Raw genomic sequence first — 20,750 nt, 5'->3', positions numbered from 1 at the left:
GCCTGGAGACTTCTGCCTTTATTTAAAAATAAACCTTTACAAGTTTCAGAAGTTTTATAGAGTTATTGCAAAGACGGTATCTTCTAATTCTCTCATGGTTCCTTTCTTCTTTTTTAGTCTAACCTTTGGACTTGTTTGTCCTGAACCTCTGTGAAGATGGCCCCACTGGAAGTGAAGGAGAAAACCGGGGTGTCTGTGAAGGAGAGCAGCGTCCGGCAGTGAACGCCAGGCTTTGGCTCTGAGTCCCATCCCACTCGAGGCCCAGAGGGACTGGCTTCTCCCGGGCCCTCCTGAGCCCCTCCCAGACCCCCGCCGCCCCAAGCCTGGTTTGTGCTGCGCTTCCACACCCCCTCTTCCGCTCCCACCCCAAGTGCTTCCTCTGAGTGGGATGGCACCTCCTCAGTCGTCCACAAACCCTGCTGGCCGATGAGCGGTGGGCAGAGCCCAGAGGCGGGGGGAATGATGGGCACCCCCACCAGAACACCAGGCTATTTGCCCAGTGTCTCCCGCTCCGTGCACGGGCTGTGGAAGGGGGTAGTCCCCCAAGGCCCCCAGGAGAAAGACTATCAAGAACTGAGATAGTCTAAATCAATTCTTAAATATTTAATTCCCATTTATTTAAAGTTCCATCAGTCTGTATACACTATTTATATTAAAAACACAGGAAGCTGGAGCTCCTAGCAAAAATATACATTTCCATTTTGGAGACTGTTCAGACACTGAGAAGAGCTGCGATCCTCAGCATCAGACCGGGTGGGGGATGAGGATGGCGTGTGTGGCGGGGAGAGAGGGCGGGGAGGGGAGAACAGGGACCAGAGGGGAGAATTTTGCCATAGAGAGTGATTGGGGGGTGTGGAAGGGCCCCTGGGGAAGACGAGACAGGACCCAGGAAGCCTGGGCTCTCACCCCGTGTCTCCTGCCACCTTTCTCAGAGACCCCAGCCAGCCCCTCACCCCTCCAGGTCCACTTCCCTCTGGAAAGGCAGCCTGGGCGGGCTCTGCTCTCCATTCGGCCAGCCTCCAAGCTGCGTTCCCTCCCGAGGTGGAGGTGGTAAGTGCTCGTCACTGGGGGGAGGAACTGGGCAAGGAGTGGGGCTGGGCCAGGCGAGGTCCTGGTCACCCAAGGCGGTGCAGGTGGTGTAGGGGGAGTTCCAGGCGGCCAGCTGGGCCAAATACAAGGAAAGGGGAGCACAGCAGAGCTATTGCGACAAATGGGGGTCACAGATGTGCAGGATCTGTCAGCAGGTGCTGGGCCGGGTTCGCAGGACCCACCCCACTCGCCCACCCAGAGATCCAGCCCAGCCCAGGGAACGGGGTGAAGTTGTGGGGCCACCCCTGGCCCCTCTGGGCCCTCACTCGCCTCCAGGAGGAGAGGGAGAGGGGCGAGGAGCCCCCAGGTAAAGTGAGTTCAGTGCTCTTGGGGTGTGTGCTGGGGGGAGTGTGCGGGCCGGAGCTGCAGCTGGGCTGGAGCAGGGCAGCCTCCTGCGGGCACAGGCGGGTATGTGGCCAGGCCCCGGCGGGGGTGGGAGCTGGGGAGCTGATAGTGGCAGGACTCGCCAGTTGCAGGGGGGGAGCTGGGATGCTGCTGGGGGACCCACCCCAGCAACCTCTGCCTCCCAGGAAGCTCGCTTCTCTTCAGTGGAGGTGTGGGGACCCCCACCCGGAGCGAACCCCACCTCTATCCAGGCTGGAGGGGTGTACCCCAGTGGCCAGCACAGGGGGCCATCAGTGACGCTGGCCTGGAAGATCAGTGAAAAGAAGACCAGGAGGACGGCGGGTATCGGGGGAGGGGGGCAGGCGCGGCCTCAGCAGGGCAGTGACCATCTGGGGGAGGCGGCCCCCACCAGGGACCCAGGGACGAGGGGTTGCTCTGTAGTCAACTCAGGGCTCCTTGGCTTCCCCAGGAAGCCAGGCCCAGAGCATTTAGTGTTTCTTTGGGGTCCTTGGCCGTGAAGACGGGAGAAGGTGACCATAGAACAGAGGGCAGGCCGCACCCCTCCTGCTCGGGCCCAGCTGTAGCTGCTGGTGAAGTGATAAACTGTCTCAGAGGAAGACAAAGAGGGACAGACACAGGGAGGGGGAGAGAGAAAAGGAGGGGAGAGAGGAGGAAGCATGAGACCTACAGTGAGGAAGGAAGAGGAGCTGAGAAAGGAGGGAAGTTGGAGGCGCTGAGGGGGAGGGGAGGGAGGCTGGGTGAGGAGCCAGAAGCCGTGAGTCCTGCCGCGTGAGTGATCCCGCTGCTCGGGCGCCCGTGCTCAGGGCTGGTCATGGGAGAGGCCCCGCGGGTGCCGGCCCTGACCGCCGCCTTCAGTACATGTCCTTGTAGATCTCCTGGAGCAGGGGGTGCAGCGAGGTCTCGGTCTCCGTCTTCTTGATGCGCTGCATCAGCTGGGCGTGCTCGGTGACCAGCTGCCGCAGGTCAGCCATCTTCTGCAGCAGTTTGGGGAAGAGGTACTGGGAGTCGGGGTGGTTGGCCTGCAGGTGGAACTCGAGGGCACGCAGGATGGTGTCCTGGATGGCCTCCACCTGAGACACGTTCATGAGGCCTGGCCGGTCTGTGGGGACACAGGGCAGGGGCGTGGGAGGGAGGAGGCACAGCTGGAGGTTCGGAGGGCAGGGCAGCCCCCTACCCCCACACTGGTGTGGACAACTTGGCCTTGGGGACAGTGGGCTTCCCGCGTGGATCCAAACCCCTTCTCTACCAAAGACTACTAACATGGCCACGGGCAGATCACTCAGCCTCTCTGGACCTGTTTCCTCATCTGTAAAATGGGAATAACAGAAGTGCCTCTGGCATACAGTTGTTATGAGGATTAAAGAGTTATAATCTAGGGTGACTTCCCTGATGGCACAGGGGACAGGATCTGCCTGTCAATGCAGGGGACACAGGTCTGATCCCTGGTCCAGGAAGATACCACACGCCGTGGAGCAGCTCAGCCTATGTGCCACACCACTGAGCCCTCGCTCTTTAGAGCTGCACCTGCTGAGCCCACACACCCAGAGCCTGTGCTCTGGAACAAGAGCAGCCACCGTGACGAGAGCGAGAAATAGCCCTGGCTGATGTAACCAGAGAAAGCCCGTGCAAAGCAACAAAGACCCAGTGTGGCCAAAAATAAATAAACAAAAAGAAACCGAAATAGCGCCTGGCATGAAGCAAGCTCTATGCCACTGTCAGCATGAGTCTGATTATATTTGGTGTGCTGGAATTTGAAAAAAGCAGGTAAAACAGAAACTTTCTCTGCCACCAGAAATAACCCCCATCAGCATGTTGCTGTGTCTCCTTTCTCTTCTGTGTCACCTGCATATACTAGAGAGAGCTGATCCCGCACACACGTTAGTGCTGGGCGTGTCCCACTGCCATCGTCACAAGGCCCCTTCCTCACGCTGACAGAGCTTAGGCTCGGCCCTGAGCTGAGGGCCCATCTGTCAGGAGGCTGGCTCTGCGGGGCCAGCCTTCCGCCCCCTCCCCGCCCCACTTACCTCCGCACAGAATGATGGCCGCGATGAAGAGGGCCAGGTCACTGTCGTCAAGTTCCAAGGCGTTGAACTTGACGGCAAACTCGAACTTGGGCTCAATGATGTCACCGAAGGGCTTTCGGAGGCTGCGCAGGAACTCCCGGGTGACGAAGCCGGTGCCGTTGGCCACCAGCAGCCCGTCCTTGTTGATGATGGAGGCCAGCATGGCGAAGATGGCCTCATGCACACCGTACTTCAGCAGGGTCACCTGGTCGTTGAGGAAGAGGTCGCCGAAGCTGGGGATGCTCTTGGCGAACTCCGTGAGCTCACGCACGGTCTCCACCGTGGTGCACTGGCAGCGGTAGAAGACGTGCACGCTGATCTCCTTGTAGGGGGGCAGACTGTTCACCAGCTGCTTCCAGACCAGGCCCTTCTCCGCCTGCCACAGCGTCTCGATGTCGTGGATCACAAAGGGCTGCAAACCAGGCCCCGTTAGAGGCCCGGCCCCGGGGCCCCGCCCGTGTGTGCTCCCACACCCTCTGCCTCTACCATGGAGTGAGCAGGGAGGAGGCCCGCTGCTCCCTGTGGTCAGGCAGCAGGGCCCAGAGCCTGGGGTGCCGCCGGCTGAGCTATGACACTCACCGCCGTGTGGCTGGCCTTGCCGGTGAGGATGCCGCGGGCCTTCTTTTTGGTCATGTTGAAGTTCTTCAGGTAGGCGCTGTAGATGTGCTTGGAGAAGGCCCTCAGGTCGGCCACCTGGGGGTTGTGCTGACTCCCCTCGTTGGCTCTCAGCCCTGCCACCAGCTTCCTCTTCTCAGCCTCTGGCATCCGGCCGAAGCGGATGGCTGTGCAGGGAGGGGGACCGTCATGGAGGGGCCCAGGCGGGGCCAGGCACCTCTAAGGCACGCGGGCCAGAGATGGAGACACCCTTTCTGAGCACAGGGCCCTCAGAAGCTTGAGAGCCAGCAAGCTGGAATGCTGGGGTACCCCTCCAGAATACAAGCTCGGGGAGGGGGGCAGGTCTACTGGCTATCTTGTTCAGAGTCTAGCACACAAGGGCCCTAACTCACAGGGCGACTGAGCCTCTGTGGCTGGGAGGCTGGGAGGCCGTGCCGCCTGGCGGGCGGGAGGACAGTCGCTGTCATCAGAGGCCTGCGCTTGAGGGCCAGCTCGGCAGGTGGCCCACAGTGTGGCTGGCTTCAGGCAGGCCCCCTCACCTTCTCTCATGGGAAAAGTGCAGCTAATAAATCTCACTAGATGATCAGAATTAAGTAAGAGTATTCACGTAGTAAGCACTCAAAAACTGTAGTCACTAATAATAGACCAGGATGTGAATCTGGTTTCTCTCAAGAGAAAAACTGAGAAGCGTTCAGTTACCCCTGAGACCTCCTAGAAAATTCCCCTCTCCCCACCCAAGGGATGGGGTCCCGGCTGAAGGGGAGGGATCAAACTCCAGACCTGCCACCTTCTAAGACGCAAGACAGGCAGGTATCTGTGGGTGGAGACACGTATAGAGGGCCTCCCTGTCCTCTGGAGGTCTGACCCAGAGGGGCAAAGAGGGGGCAGGTGGGCTACGCAACATCCTAGTGAGTCTGAAGACAAGACTGCTGGGCACCTAGCGCATGGGGCAGGGCAGGCTGTCTCCTGGAGCACCGGCCTCCAGGAGGCTGCAGCCTGGCTCCCGGCAGCGATACACGCGGTCACCTACTGGCTCCGCCTGCCCTCAACAACCAAGGCTGGAGGGGGTCCTGGGCCTTGGCAGTGGCTTTTCACGCCCTGTCGGGTCATCCAGGACAGGTTCCAGGAGAGTGGTGGTTCCAACACGACTGGAATTGGGGTCAATTCCCAGGTCCCTTTTGGGCCAGACAGGGTGAGGCCTGGGTGCAGAAAGGCGGCAACTGTCTGGGTGCAGACAGGCAACGCCCTGGACTGGGAGCGTGGCAGGTCCCAGGCAGTCTGGGAAGGCAGCCCTCAGGCCAGCCTGTGCTGACTTTGAGACTCAGGGTGCAGACGGGCAAGGTCAGCAGCTGACCTGCCTGCTGGGCCCTGCTCTGCAGGCACCCACTGTCTCTGGGCTCCCAGAAACCTGGTATCGGGTCAGCTCACCATTGTGCGACATGCCCAGGGCCAGGCACTTCTGAAAGCGGCAGTACTGGCACTTGTTGCGGTTCTTCTTCTGGATTTTGCAGATTCGCTCACATTTCTCGTATTCCAGCTTCATGCGGATCGTCCGACGGAAGAAGCCCTGGGGGAGTGTGGACACGTGAGGAAGAGAAAAACCACGAGGAAGGGAGAAAGGGTGAGGCTCGTGCCCTGCCCGCTGGGTTGCACTTGAGGGCTTGATTATACATTAAGATGAAACAATTCCTGAATCTTGGAAGTAACAGGGGGAATATCATTGGAGAGGAGAGGCAGAAGGAAAGTAAAACAATTCTAAAACTTCTGAAATAATTCAAATAAAACACCATGTTTAAGTGCTTCTTTGTTAGTTTGATGACACCAAATGTACTATGGCTAACTTAATTTACTTGTAAATGCATCTGTTCTGCATTTTTCTAGGCAGTTGTTTAGTAAAATCATCTGTGAAATTTTGATGGGTGTGCAGTTAGGAGAAAGAACCCAAAAGCACTCCTGGAAAAAGAATTAAAATGTTTCCTTTTTTATAAAGGAGCCCGTCCTGGGGCCTTGAGGCGCAGGAAGCCCTGACCTCAGGGAGGTGACGCAAGCACTCTGTCCTGCACGTCCTCTCCTGTCCGGTCCCCAGGGGGCGCCAGCGGCCCAGGTGAGAGGTTGGGTCAGCACTGCTGGTGCCCAGCGGGCCAGGCCGGGTGAGGGAACCCCCCCTCCGCTGCGGGACCCAGAACTCAGACTGGAACCAGCCCAAAGGCCTGGCTACCTCCCAGGCAGGAATTTCGCAGTGGGTCTGGTCAGGGCCTCGCCTGGCAGCGGGAAAGCTCTGTCAGGTCAACTCACCATGTGAGCACAGCCCGCCCTCAGCCCGTACCTTGCATCCCTCACATGCGTGAACACCGTAGTGGAAGCCCGATGCCTTGTCCCCGCACACCCGACACTCCATGTTGAGGCTGCCACACGAGTCCCCGTCACAGCCCATCTGCAGTTGGTCCAGCAGTGAGAGTGGAGAGCAGCTCTGGGAGAGGTCTGCGGACACACAACATAGGGCGAGGTTTACAGACACACAACACAGGCGAGGTCTGCAGACACAACACGGGGTGAGGTCTGCAGACACACAACACGGGGCGAGGTCTGCAGACAAACAACACGGGGCGAGGTCTGCAGACACACAACACGGGGCGAGGTCTGCAGATACACAACATGGGGCAAGGTCTGCAGACACACAAAACGGGGTGAGGGCTGTAGACACACCACAGGGCAAGGTCTGCAGACACAACACAAGGAGAGGTCTGTGGACACAATATGGGGTGAGGTCTGCAGACACACAACACGGGGTGAGGTCTGCAGATACAACACAAGGAGAGGTCTGCAGACACAACACGGGGCAAGATCTGCAGACACACAACACGGGGTGAGGTCTGCAGATACACAACACGGGGTGAGGTCTGCAGATATAATGCAAGGAGGTCTGCAGACACACAACACGGGGCGAGGTCTGCAGACACACAACACGGGGCGAGGTCTGCAAATACACAACACGGGGTGAGGGCTGCAGACACAACACGGGCGAGGTCTGCAGACACACAACACGGGGTGAGGTCTGCAGACACACACACAGGGTGGCCTAGGGGCCTGGGGAGGTGACCAGAGCCCTCAGGGGAGCACAGGTGGTAAGACACCTATGATTCACAGTCTTGGCTCAGCCACTTAAGGGCTACGTGACCTCTGGGAGTCAACCTTTCTGAGGTTCAGCCTCTTGACCTTCTCTGGGAGGAGGGTGAATGTGTCCAAAGCCTTTCCCCCAGACCTGACACCCTACAGGTGTTCCAGAAATTCTGCTCATTATCTGGCTGAGTCAGAGCCTGCCTGGGTGGACTCACCACTGGTGGAGAGAGGGCATGGGGGATGGCTGTGTTTTGGGAGGACGGCAGCAAGAGGGAAAAGGCAGATAGATTCTCTTAGACTGTCCTTAGGAAGTGGCTCCCTGGTTTACAAGGCTCCACTGGGTGGGCCCATGGGAGACTGTGCGGCATGGTTTATGGGGGCTTCAGAAGCGCCTCCACCCCAGAGGTCTGATTCCTGCATGGACTCTAGGGATGCTGTGAAGAGTCTCTCAAGAAGCTCAAGTTCATTCCCACGAAATTTCTTGCTTGACTGAGCAGAAAAAGCAGAAGTCTCAGTCACGCTGACCGGGCAGCAGGCTGAACTTCCTTGAGCGCTTTCCTATTACTAATAAAGGCACAGCCATCCGAGCCCCGGACTGAGAGTGTCAGTGAGGAAAGCAGTCGGCCACGGGGGACTTCAAGGTATCGGTGCTGTCAGCTGACTCACCAAGAAGGGCCGGGGGTCTCTCCTGAATGCCTCCTCGGACGCTCAGAAATGAGCCCTTCCCTGGCAAGGGGGCCTGACTGAGCCCCAGCACAATGCTGCTTCGTGACGCCACAGATCGCCCGTCTCCTCTGCCAGGCTAGCCCGACAACCTGCCGCCCTCGGTCTTCTTCCCTGATGAATGAGCAGCCTCCTAAGGGGCAGGGGCAGGGGCCAAATCCCCAGAGCAGAGGAGCTTGGAGCAGACGGTGCCGTGGGGAGACCCCAGCCGTGGTGGTCAGCCCAGATGTTAACGTGTTCCGGGCTGCCTTCTGCCCTCTCTATAGTATGGTCACTCTGCACAAGATCTTGACTGCTGGGACTTCCCTGGTGGTCCAGCGGTTAAGAATCTGCCTTCCAGTGCAGAGGATATGAGTTCAATCCCTGGTCGGGGAACTAAGATCCCACATGCTGCGGGGCAACTAAACCTGGGTGCTGCAACTACTGAGCCCGAGAGCCACAATTAGAGAGAAAGCTCGAGGGCAGCAACGAAGACCCTGCACGCCGCCCCCAGACCTGATGCTCCAAATAAACAAACAGAGGGCTTCCCAGCTGGGTCAGTGGTAAAGGAATCCGCCTGCCAGTGCGGCAGACGCAGGAGACACAGGTTCAATTCCTGGGTCGGGAAGGTCCCCGGGAGAAGGAAACGGCAGCCTGCAGCAGCTGCTCGCCTCCCGGCTGTGAGGGTAGGAGGAACTAGGACCCTGCTTCCTGAAAAGCCGGGTCGGTCACAGAGGCCAGGCGCTCCATGGGCTGCAGCTGTGCCATTCAGCCTGAGGACAGGGGCGCTCACTGCGGGGAGTGGGTGGCCTGGCGGAGGGAGCCCTTCCGGTCTCAGGGACCCTTGAGTGCACTCGGAGTTGGGCGCCCCCGCCAGGACGTAAGGGTCACAGGGCAGGGCCGGGGCATTGCTGCCCTGGGGCAGCTGGGGCACTGCTGCGGGATGTAGGACAGGTGCCCGGCGGCTCTGGACTGAGGGTCCTCCAGCCGCCTGGGTGCCCGGGGCTCAGTGCCCTCTGGCTGGAGGGGCTGGGCAGGACCCCCCGCTCCTGGAGGGCATGGGATTCACGTCACCAGCTGCTGGGAGAAAACGAGATAACACGTGACGACGCCCTGTGGAGACCTGCGCAGATGAGGGGAGGGAGGGTTTCCGGCACTTCCTCCCCATCTGTGTGGTCTGTGTGCATGTTCGCTTTCTGCCACTTCTTGTAAGTGGTGTTGCTTTTGTGGTTTGCACATCTGCCTCCCCTGCTAGCCTCGGCATGTCTCTACTCACGTTCTCTTTGGATCTCGAAGGCCACCTTCTCCACTGCACCTGGGTTCACAGTGACCTATCACCCCAGGCTGTTCCCATTGTCCCCGCCGCGGCCCTGGAGGGCTGGCAGGCATCTGGTCACCTGGTTGCTGCTGGCACTGCTGTGGCAATGCCACCCCCTCTTTTCACTCAACAGGCATTTGCTGAGCACCTGCCGAGTGCAGAGCGGGAGTCGGACCCTGCCCTCAACCAGCGGAGGTAAGGAAACCAGGACCCAAGGTAGCGAGTGGCAAGGCTGGCTGGAGGCGGGCAGGCAGCGAGACGCAGGCCTGCGCAGGAGCGGCTGCTGGGCGAGGGGTTCAGGGAACGTGACCGCTCCCCTCTCTGGGCTCAAAGGTCAGGGCTTCGGATGACCCCCAAGTTGGTTCCAGGTTCTCAGAAGCGGCAGGCCTGGTGTGGGAGGGGAGAATGGGCTCAAGAGCCCTGTGGACAGTTCAAGTCGGGATCCAAGGCTCAGACCTAAGCTCTGTGTCCTGGGCCTGTCTCCTCTGCAAACGGAGTTGACAGCAGTGCCTGTCTAGTCACGGTGAGGAGCATAGGCGTTAACAGAGAAGCTCCTGGATCTTGGCAGTGCTGTGTAAATCCGCTTCGGTGAGAATGGGACTTAAGGTTCTGCAGTTCGCAAGCCTGTGCCCACAGGGCAGGGGCCCAGCCTTCTTCTGGCTGCTGGCTCCTCTTCTCCACGGCTTCACAGAAACCAAGACGGGGGCGGAGGGGCCTCTGCCTGTGAGGCCGGGAGAGCGCCGAACGAGACTGGGCGCCCCTGCTCCGCCCGCCCTGCTCAGCCTGGAAGAAGCCAAGGTGCCAACCCCACGCACCAGCGACGCAGGCAGAGCTCTGGACGGCAGGGAGCGACCTGGGGGTGGTGGGGCACAGTCAGTAAGAGCTGCCAACTGGACTGCGGGGAGGCAGGCCCAGGGCAGCGCTGGCGCCCCGGGTGTGTCTGCTCCCCTGCCAGGCAGACGACCACGGGGAGAGAGGGAGGCCTGGGGCAGCAGGTGGTGGGTGAGCGCCAGCCCCGCACCTGTCTGAGGGGCTAAGAGCACATGAATAACCGCCACACAGGCAGAAAGGGGCGGTGGGGCTGAGGGGCGGGGATGTGCAGAGTGCCCGCATCCCACAGGGTGGGTCTTGTGGGGAACCTGTGTGTTGTGGTATTCCTGTCACTTCACGGGGAGCTTTCCAGAGATAAAGTTTCCGTGTCTTCCCTGTTCATCACCTGGCTTAAAAGTTTATTCTCCAACTGTCCCCATATCCTACCCAAAAGTGATAATGGCAGAATGCTACCCACTTAAGGGACCCGCTTCTGAAGGCTCCTGGCCCGTCCATGATCTCCCAGCAGGAGAATCCCAGGGAGAGAGGAGCCTCGTGCACCACAGTCCACAGGGTCACAAAAGAGTCGGACAGGACTGAGCAACAGAGCATGTACATCATTTCAAACCACTCTGGGAGCCAGTAACTCCCGCCACGTAAAGATGAGGGGGCCGAGGCCCAGGGAGTCATGGGTTTTGTCCACGGTCACCTGGGCAGTACACGATAGGAGTGGGATTGCACCCTCAATCCGAGAACCCCTGCAAGGGCTACGTGTGTGAAGCAACAATGCCCTCTGTGTTAGTACACGCCCAGCGTGTCAGGACTTCCACTGGACGCTTCACACATCAGCCTCACGCAACCCACGCAACAACCCTTCAAGCAGGTCTTCTTAAGCCTCTTTCAGAGATGAGGAAACAGCCTCAGGAGGCTACGTGACGGGCTGACAGTGGCTAATTCTGTGTCAGCTTGGCCAGGCCAGGTACCCATGAGATCCAGGTTTTGGTCAAATCCAGTCTAACAGGTTACTATGAAGGTATTTTTTGATAAGACTGATATTTAAATCAGGACTCCCCACAATGTGAGAGGCCCCTGCCGGTCAGCTGAGGGCCTTAGAAAAATGAGATCAAGGCCTCCGCAAGGCAGATGGAATGCTGCCTGCAGGCTGCTTCCAACTCCAGCGCCACCATCATCGCCCCCAGGTCTCCAGCCTGCTGGCCTGCCTGCTGAATTTCAAGTTGCCAAACGTTCTAATTAGATCCAATTCCTTAAAATAAATCTCTACACACACACACACTTGTTCTCGGTTCTTTCTCCACAGAACCCTGACACTGTGGCAGACTGAGAATTATAACTCAGAACCCCCAGGGCTCAGCTCTGACCCACTGCACTGGACGACCACCCATACCTACGTGTGCGTGTGTGTACTTGTGTTTATAACTACTAATCAATAGTGTGTGGCTAGGATCAGTGAGGAGACGAGTCACCGCCGAGTATATTACTGGAGTGTTTGGACTCAGCATAAGCAGGAACCCCATCACGCAGAGAATGAAGAAGCAGTTGCACCATCTCTGATTACAAGTTTAGCAAACAGACACTACTGACCTTACTCACGTCATCGCGCCACCTGCCTGTCTATCTAGCCTCCATCGCTGGAGGTGTGCTGTTGTCAGAGCTGAGAGGGTGGCCCAGAGGGAACAGCCCTGTCTATTTACTTTGCTGGCAGAGCCCCCAAAGCAAACAGCTTCTGAAGACAGGGCCAGTTCTGTGGAACTCTGGGGCTGGGTGACCCGGCAGTCTCCTGTTCGCCTGGCCTGCGGGCTCCTCAGGGCAGGTCCTCAGTCGTGCCCTCCCCTGGACGGCCAGCCCCTGCGGACCCCCGTCAAGCACTGCTGAGTGAGAGGATGTGCCGAGGCCGGGAGGAAGGGCGCTGTCTCCCTCAGTCCTGTGCAGAGACCCCTGACCTCCTTGGGTGTGACTGGGAGATTCATCACTGCCGCCGGAGGGGAGGGGGCAGGAGAGGCGGGTGAAGGCTGGCTCAGCACCCCCACCGGCCGAGGACTCGGGCACGCGAGCGGCCTCGTTGCTGAGTGCTCACCTGAGGCCCGTCCTGCCTGCCTCCTGGAAGCGGGGGTGCTTGGCGGGTGCTGAGCTTGGTCAGAGGTGCACAGCGTCAGCGCAGAACCTCTGGGGGGTCAGAGGGAGCCAAACTATGCGGCCTCCCTGCTGTCTCAGGGCTTGAGACGGCGCCTCATCCTCTTGGCTCCCTAAGGGGACTCCAGAGGCCAAAGTCACAGACTCACAGGGAGGAACAGGGAACTGGCAGGTGCTGGCACACCTGTGGCCATCACATGTCCCGGTGACTCCTCACCCGCCGGCCCTTGAGACGGGGAGGACTTCCGGCTGCACCACGCAGCGTCCCCGACCAGGGATCGAACCCGGGCCACCAGGCTGAAAGCCGGAAATCCTGACCACGAGGCCACCAGGGAAGTTCCAGGACGCAGCCCTAAAGGGTGAAGAGCCTGGGACTGGAGAGGTGGGGCCCTCGCCAGAGGCCCGCGGTCCACAGTGGTAGACCTGGGGCTCCTGCCCTGGATGGTGGGATCCCCAACACAAGAAGCTTTGTTCCTGGGGCCCCTCACCTGCTGGCTGCTTTGTTTTGTTTTTTTAAGAAAACAGCAACTAGTTTATTTCATCCTTTTAAAGAAAGTGATTCATTTGCTTTTTAAGTTATGAGAATGTTGCAGGCTTGCATGCAGAGCGTGACAGACCCCCCTCCCATGATCCTACTCCTCCGAGCAGCCCCCAGGCCTCTGGCTCTTCTCTTCCAGTGCCTTCCGAGGTACGTGAGGGTTTTTAAACAGTGGGATCCTCAAGCAGTCGGGAGCTTACTTCCCTGTCAGTGTAGACAGAACCACCTCATTCTTCCTACCGACTGCACGGCACCCCAACGCATGGCTCTCCCACAGTTTATATAACCAGCTCCCCACACATGGGCGCTTTCCAATTTTCTGCTATCATGAACGGCATGGCTGTGGATGAGTGTGGAGATCTCTGAGCGAGTGTTTACACTGGATACATTCCTCAAAGAGGAGCTGTAGGACTGAAGTAGCACACGCTAAGAAGTGCTGGCCTGCACCGCCAAGCCGCCTCCCCCCACCTCCGGGGCTGCAAGGCCAGCCCGGTCCTCACCACCAAACTCACACGCTAAATGACATCTCGTCTGAAGAGCCCTTCTTTGGCTGTCTAGTAGACTGAGAAATGTTTCCTGTTTTCTGGCCATTTGTCTGTCTGTCCTACCGTGAACTGCCTGCTCCTGCTTTTCTGGTGGGAGGCTTGCCTTGTAGAATTTTATACACTATGGCTTTCACTTAAGTGATTAGGTTAAACAAACCCTCCTGTTTCAATTATCGAACAAGTAGGTCTATCTACTACCAAGTCATCCATTTATTGATACAAGGAATCTACTAAACGCCATATCGTACACAGCACTGTGAGACCGGCTGGGCAAATTCTGCCCCAGACACCTCGCTGTGTGCCCAAAAACCCAGCAGCTCCCCAAGACTCCACCACCTCACTTGCCTCGCCTGCTACTGCACCAGCTACCGCACATCTGCATGTGAACAAGCTATCACTAGGGGATATGGTCCCCCAAGGTGTGCAGGAAACCACACTGGTAACTTCTCCGTGCCCGGGGATGGTGTGGGCCAGGGCAGGCAGTGAGGCCACCGACCCCAAGGCCCTCACTAGCCTTCCCTCCCCCCGGGGTCCCTGGTGACCCCTCTGGCTCCTTCTTAGCCCCCGGGGTCTCCCCTCTGCCTCCTAACCCCCCGTGCCTGTCGCCAGTTCAGCCAGTGTGTGCTGTCAGCACTGCCTGACGGACGGTTGCAGGTTAGCCAGTCCTCTCTGCTGAGGAAGGCCGGTCTGCAAAGCCTTCCCAGCTACCAGCCACCCAACAGGGAGCAGGTGAGCCTGGGGGCGCGGGGACGCCCTCTCTCGGGGCCTGAAGTCACAGCAGCGTGCTCCCCTGATGCCTGGGTGTCTGGTGGGACCGGAGGGACTGGACGATGGCTCTCCAGTCGCCTGACCACCCTGTGCCCTAAGGAGGAGGAACCTCCGCAAAAGCCGGACTCCTGCTGTGCAGGTTCAGAGCAGTGTGACCCAGGGATCCAGGCCTCTTGGAGCTGCAGGCTCAGTCGGGGGCCAGTCCGACCTCAACAGCCCACGTCCGCCATGCCTCAACTCCGGACCCCATCCACCTCCTTCTCCCCATGCAGACTCAGAGGCCAGAGCCATCCCTGTGGGGCCAGCCCGCTCCTCTGCCTGTGTCACTACTTGCAGTCGGGATCCACTTCAGCTGAAACCAGCAGCGAAGTCGGGATGCCCCTCCAGGCAGCACATCCTCTACTGACCCAGAGCTCGCTCTGTGGGAAGGGAGCAAGGAATGGTGGAGAGGGCGGGAGAGAGCTGGGGTGAGGCGGTGAGGGAAGGGGCGGCGTCAGCAGCAGGGAGACCAGGGGCTGAGAGGGGGCGTCCAGGTGCCCTTGGCGGTGGACCCAACATCATGACGATGAGAAGAGGAGGAGGACGATGGAGTGGCACAAGGTACCAGAGGAAGGCGTCTGCACTGATGCTGGCAGCAGACACCGGGGAACCAACACGTGAGGCAAGAGAAGCTAAAAATCTGCCTGGCTGCACCAAAGTACTATTAATTAATTCCAGTCATTCTCACTAACTGCTCAGTATCTGCCTAATTACAAAGCACCCGGATGACGTGTAACTAGCACCAGATGAACTGAGCTGTGTATTCTGTCTAATCCTAATCATCACACACACATGTGATCTTTCTGGATGTTGCTGATGCGCGTTTGCCCTGGGTCCCTTGTAGTGTGAGAGGTGGGATGGCAACAGCAACACGCATTACAAACGCCAACCCATTCAATTCCCACAAAAGCCTGCGTGTACACCCGCTATAACCCCTGTGTTCCCCAGGAAGAAGGGGTACAACTCGCCCAAGGTGCTGCAGCTGGTGAGCAGCAGAGCAGGGCTGAGACCCCGGGCTGCCCGGCTCCAGCCCTTACCCACCCTGCTCCCCTGCACCCCATGATGATGCTGTTCGCAGCAGGCCAGCCTCCCGACCCGACTCCGTCTGCGTCCCCGGTCCACCCCCTCACCTGTGTAGCTGCTGGAAGGAAGTGAGTGCTCTGGTCCCCCGTTGAGCTCTGGGGCTCCTTCTGCCTTTGCCGCTTCCTCTTTCTCCTCCTCTGGCCGGGCCTCAGGGGCTTCCTCCGGGGGCTGCTCCATGGCTGACTTCCCCTGGGCGCCACGCCTGCAGGCCCGGTCATAGCTCTGGCATCATCTGGGTCTGGACGCAGACGGATCTCTACAGGGCAGTTCCCGTCAGCCTGGGCGGAGGGGAAGACAGAAGGAGGTTGGGGAGGATGAGTGGGGACAGATGGGGAGGGGAGCCCCCACCCGGGAGGACGGGAGGGGCGCGTCCTGCTGGGCCAGGAGCGCCTCAGGTCTGCAGTGAGCCAATCTCCACTCCTGGCATCACAGGTCACTGCCCCTCCATCCTTTGCCCACCTGGCTCTTGCAGCACAGGTTTCTGGGCTTCACAGCAGTCTCTGTGAGCCAGATGTGGTGGGCAACACGCCCTGTGAATCCTTCCCTGCCTCCTGAGCCTGCAGGAGCCACATGGGAATAGCCTGAGGGCCTTTGTCAAATTCTCCAGCCCCTGCCGGAGATCCTCATATGCACCAGGCCCTCCAACCCCCATCCTGTCCCCACCAGGCCTAAGAATCATCGCTCTCCTAAGCACCCGGCTTGAAGGCAGTGGATCCCACCCTTCCTGCCTCTGGTAGAAGGAAAAAGACACGCGCCCTGCCCACTAGGCCAGCAGCTGACAGGTCTGCAACCAGACCGTCAGCACAGAGCCACCGGGCAAGGGGCGATGCACACGCCACCCTGGAGGAGGCAGTTCCAACGCTCTACAAGTCTTGTCCACAAATCACACGTGAGTGAGAGGGGGTAAGGCCACAAGATGTGGGGACAGTCCGGCAGGGAACACCTCTCGGGGATACAGCCTGAGAGGAGACGCGGAGGCAGCAACGTGAGGAGTGGTGGGGGACCCTGCTGGCAGGGCGAGGGGTGCCACAGGAGAGAGGCCTTGAAGAGACGGCTGGGAGGGCGGGCTGGATCCAGGCAGGCACACTTCAAGTCACAGGGCGTGTGACCAGACCATCCTGTGGCGGTGCAGACCCGGGAAACTAAGAGCAGGAGAGACCTGTCTCAGGGAGATTCACGCACCTTTGGGACCTCACCCTGGATGTCCCACAGGCAGCTCAAACTCAACCGATCCAAACAGAAGCCACGTTCTGGCCCGGAGCTGGCCCTTCCCTCCTCTGGTGACCCCTGCCTCTGTGACCCAGACGCCCAACGCCTGCCTATCAAAACCAAAAAGTGGGAGTCACTTGAGACTCACCTCTGTCACCCCACTCTAGACTTGCAAACGGCTATACTGGAATCACTGGGGAGCTATCCTCATAGATTCTCCTCTGACTGGTTTGGGGGCAGCCTGGGCATTGGGACTTTTATTTTTAATTCCCCTGGGGTCTGTAATGCCCAGCCCAGACTGAGAACCCCTTGGACAGCAGAGCACCTTCCAGTGGGTGCTAAGTCGCTCCCTCTGAATCACTCCTTCCCACCAGGCCTTCATCTTCCCTGTGTGGACTGACACAATGACCTCTTAAACTGGTCTCCTAAAGCCAGTTTGGAAATTCAGCTCCAGACTCTAAGAGCTGGGGAGTTAGGAATCCGGAGATGTGTGTGGGGGTGCACATTCACTGATATGACAGCCACAGGAAGGAATTCAGCTCACTGAAGGACACTGACATGTCACAGGAGGACCGGGTACCAGAGCGGATGACGCGGCAGCGGCCAGAGATGGGAGAGACTCGGAATGGCCAAGCGTGTCAGGGACAAGGGAGGGGCTGGGGGGGTAGTCAACCATGTCAAATGCTGCAGATTTTAAGACTGATAGACAGATACATTGCTATTGAATCTGGTGACTGTGAGGTTACCTTTGACCTTGTTATACAAATTTCAGCCAAGTGGGTGGGATAGAAAGCAGGGTTCTGAAGAGTAAGTGGTGGCAAGTAAGCCGGGACAGTGAAGGAGACTTACTGTTAAATGATTATATCAAGGAATAAATATGCATAAGAGGATGTAGCTTGAAAAACTAGCAAAGCCAGGAGGAGGTTTTTTGGAATAGAGGAGACTCAAGTAAGCTGTGGCTAAAGGGGAGGTCTTCTGAGAAAGACAGTCTGAAGATTCAAGGGGGAAGCCGGGGCAGAACGACTGATGGGCGGGGAATAACTCAAGCGCACAGGATGAGGAACACACGAAAAGCCGCAGCACTGTCTATGAGGAGGGGTGCTAAGGCTCACAGGGAACGACCTCACTTTTTCGTTAACCTGAGTACAAGGGATAGCTGTCTACTGAGAGTGAAGGATAGGACTTGAAAGAGCAAAGAGGCTGGATGGAGGTAGGGAATTAACTGGAGAGAAATAAAAAGAATTATATAGAAAGGCTATGGTAAATAAGCCAGTGAGGCACTGGCACAGGAAGAGAACATGCAAAGTCCATAAACAGACACAAGTGCATGCGGGGCAGGACTTCAATGTGACAAAGACGGCGCTCCAGGGAGAGGCAAACTGAGAGAGCAGCGCTGAATCAAACACAGTACCCTGTGCCGGACAGACGGCCAGTGGGAGTCTGCTGTGTGCCGCAGGGAGCTCAGACCGGTGCTCTGTGATGGCCTGGGGGCGGGAGGGAGGTGCAAGACGGAGGGGACATGTATACACATGTCCATGTGTATGCGATTCATGCTGCTGTTTGGCAGAAACTAACACGATATTGTACCCACTCCAGTGTTCTTGCCTGGAGTATCCCAGGGACGGGGGAGCCTGGTGGGCTGCCGTCTATGGGGTCGCACAGAGTCGGACACGACTGAAGCGACTTAGCAGCGGCAGCAACAACACAATACTGTAAAGCCATTATCCTCTAATTAAAAATAAATACATTTATTTTTTTAAAAAAGATGACACTCCAAACCAAAAAGAAAAGACAGATTCTTTAGGAAATGATATGGGGACAAGTGAGTAGCCATCTGCATCCCTACCTTATATCTTCTACCAAGTCAAGGTCCAAATAAATCAAAGGTTTCAAAGTTAAAACAAAAATACATGAATTATAAAAAGTGCTGAAAAGCTAAGTGGAGGAAAAGTGAAGATTGATAACTAAAATCCGTAAAACCTAATGGGTAAAAGCTTATGGGTAAAAAAATTAACAAATGCTATTTCATAAAAATACAAATTACTACAGAGTAAAAAAACAAAAAACAACCGAAAAACAAAAAAAACCCTCACGGACTTCCCTAGTGGTCCAAGGGCTAAGGTCTGCACTCCCAACGCAGGGGGCTCGGGTTTGATCCCTGGTCAGGGAACCAGTTCCCACATGCTGTGAACAATAAACAGGTCACGTGCTGCAACTAAAACCCAGCACGGCCAAACAGACAAAGACACACACAAAACCCAGAAGAGAAAAAGCAAAACAAGACAGGTAACAGACTGGGAAGTATATTCGCACTTCATCAGACAAAGGGCTAACTGCTCTAAAATAGTTTCTAAAATTAAGTAAGAGACCAGCAATCCAGCAAAAAAACGGGCCCAAGATACAAAATTATAGAAAAAAGGTATACACTTACTTCTTAAACATATGAAAACATGCTCAACATCATTTATGAAAAGAGAAATACAAGTTAAAACATCACTGAAATACACTGTTTTTTTTCTGGCCTCACTGTGGCAGCTTGTGAGATTTTAGTTCCCTGACGAGGGAATGAACCTGGGCCCTGGGCAGTAAAGTGCAGAGTCCTAACCACTGGACTGTCAGGGAACTCCCTGAAATATACTTTTTACAATCAGATTAAAACAAACGCTAACACTCTGTGGCTATGCACCTGGGGAAATATCATCTCACAGGTCCCGTGTGGGAAGGTAAATTAGCACGACATCTAAAGAGGGTAATTTGGCTACATCTCTTAAATTACTGGACACATTCCCTTTGGCCCAGAGATACCATTTCTAGGTTGTATCTTATAGCTGTCCTTCCATTGAAGGATAGTGGCACACAGTGTTAGCACAAGGTTACTCATTACAGAATTATTTGACTAGCATGGGTGGGGAACAAGCTAGGTATCCATTAACAGGGGACAGCCATAAACAAGGATGATGATATTTATGCACTGATATGGGAGTATCTCTAAGATATATTAATAAGAGAAGAAAGCAATTTGCAAAATGAAGTGAAGAGCTACACTTTATGCAAAAAAAAATATACCGAAGCTGGATTTGATCTGATAAGATAGTGCTGGAAATCTACATAAGAACTAGGAACAGCAGCTGCCTCAGGAGGGGACTGAGTGTCTGGGTCAGAGATTTTTCATTGTACCATTTATTTTTTTTTAAAAATTCTGTTGGGGTATAGTTGATTTACAATGCTGTGTTACTATGATACCTTTCAAATTCTGAACTTTAAGCATGTTACCTATCCTAAAAATAATTCAAATTAGAATAAAATGAAAAGGCAAAACTTACAAACAATAATGTGGAAGATGAGAGGACGTGATGAGCATTAAACTGCTCAAGTTCTTTCTCAGGAGACAGCTAGAGATGCCGATGAATATTACGGTCCACGGAAACGTTTCAACGGTTACCACTAAGACACTGTAAACAGAATGTATGATTTCCAAATTATTACAGCAGAATGGAAGAACTTGGGAGAAGTCATGTAAAACTCTGGCTTTCTGACTGAGGACAGTCTCATGGATGGAAGCCTTAACAACCGCATGCAATGGAGGACGGTGGACTGGTCCTGTGACAAAAGGGCATGGTGATGGGAAAACTGGGAAGTTTCAAGTAAAGTCTGCAGTCTGCCTGATTCAGCTAGTATGAATAGTACTGTACCAGCCTTCATTTCTCAGTTTTGGTGTGTCTGGTATATGGGAACTCTGTACAATCTTTCCAGTATTTCTATAAGCCTAGACTTTTTCAAAATACGGATTAAAAAAAAACAAAAACAACTTAAAAAAAAATCTAGCTTTCTTGTTTCTCTGAAAAATTAAGCAGACCTGGCCAATGCATGCACTCCTGGGATGCTTCCCTCATTCACAACGCATGAACTGCTGCCCCCACTTGCAGGGATGGGCGTCTGACTTAGTGTAAACTGGTTCCTCAAGGATCACTCTCTGATCCTCCCTGGGCACTCAACTTGGGAATCAGCAGACCTGAAGCGGGGGAAGTGCTCAGAGGCGCAGCTGCTGCCAGTGACCCTGACTGATGAGCGAGCGGCCACCTGGGGCAGTCACCCCCAGGTACTACCGATCCCAAAGCCCTCTCTCACTGAGCCCTCTCACCTTCCGTTGGTCAGCTACGTGCCTGGCTACACACTCAACCTCCCACACGCCCAGCAGTGACAGCGCCCAGGTGACGATTCTGACCAACCATATGCAGACAGAAGTCTGCTAGAAGGGTCTCCTGGAAACACGAGCCTGAGAAGACAGCTCCAGAGGGTGAGGCTCAAAGTAGGAAGGAGCTGGGTCGCCACAG

The 20,750-nt window shown here is 56.3% G+C and overlaps 1 protein-coding gene across 3 annotated transcripts in view; it reads right to left on the bottom strand.

Moving 5' to 3' along the window:
* Nucleotides 1-578: 578 nt before the first annotated feature.
* The window catches only part of PPARD (peroxisome proliferator activated receptor delta), an 85,565-nt gene continuing 65,393 nt past the window's right edge, over nt 579-20,750 (bottom strand). For 2 of the 3 annotated variants that reach the window (XM_065912337.1, XM_065912339.1), the window contains exons 2-8: nt 19,740-19,868; nt 15,255-15,485; nt 6,460-6,614; nt 5,562-5,700; nt 4,098-4,300; nt 3,480-3,930; nt 579-2,554 (exon numbers count right to left, since the gene is read on the bottom strand). In XM_065912337.1, the coding sequence (XP_065768409.1) occupies nt 2,307-2,554; nt 3,480-3,930; nt 4,098-4,300; nt 5,562-5,700; nt 6,460-6,614; nt 15,255-15,384 (1,326 nt within the window). In that variant the 5' untranslated portion in view covers nt 15,385-15,485; nt 19,740-19,868 and the 3' untranslated portion in view covers nt 579-2,306. The remainder of the gene's footprint in view (nt 2,555-3,479; nt 3,931-4,097; nt 4,301-5,561; nt 5,701-6,459; nt 6,615-15,254; nt 15,486-19,739; nt 19,869-20,750) is intronic. The other variant, XM_065912340.1, reaches the window with a different exon arrangement.

Source organism: Muntiacus reevesi, chromosome 20, assembly GCF_963930625.1.
Source record: "Muntiacus reevesi chromosome 20, mMunRee1.1, whole genome shotgun sequence".
NCBI lineage: Eukaryota > Metazoa > Chordata > Mammalia > Artiodactyla > Cervidae > Muntiacus > Muntiacus reevesi.
Note: the sequence above shows the minus strand (reverse complement) of the source record. Positions and strands in the feature narration are given on the sequence as shown.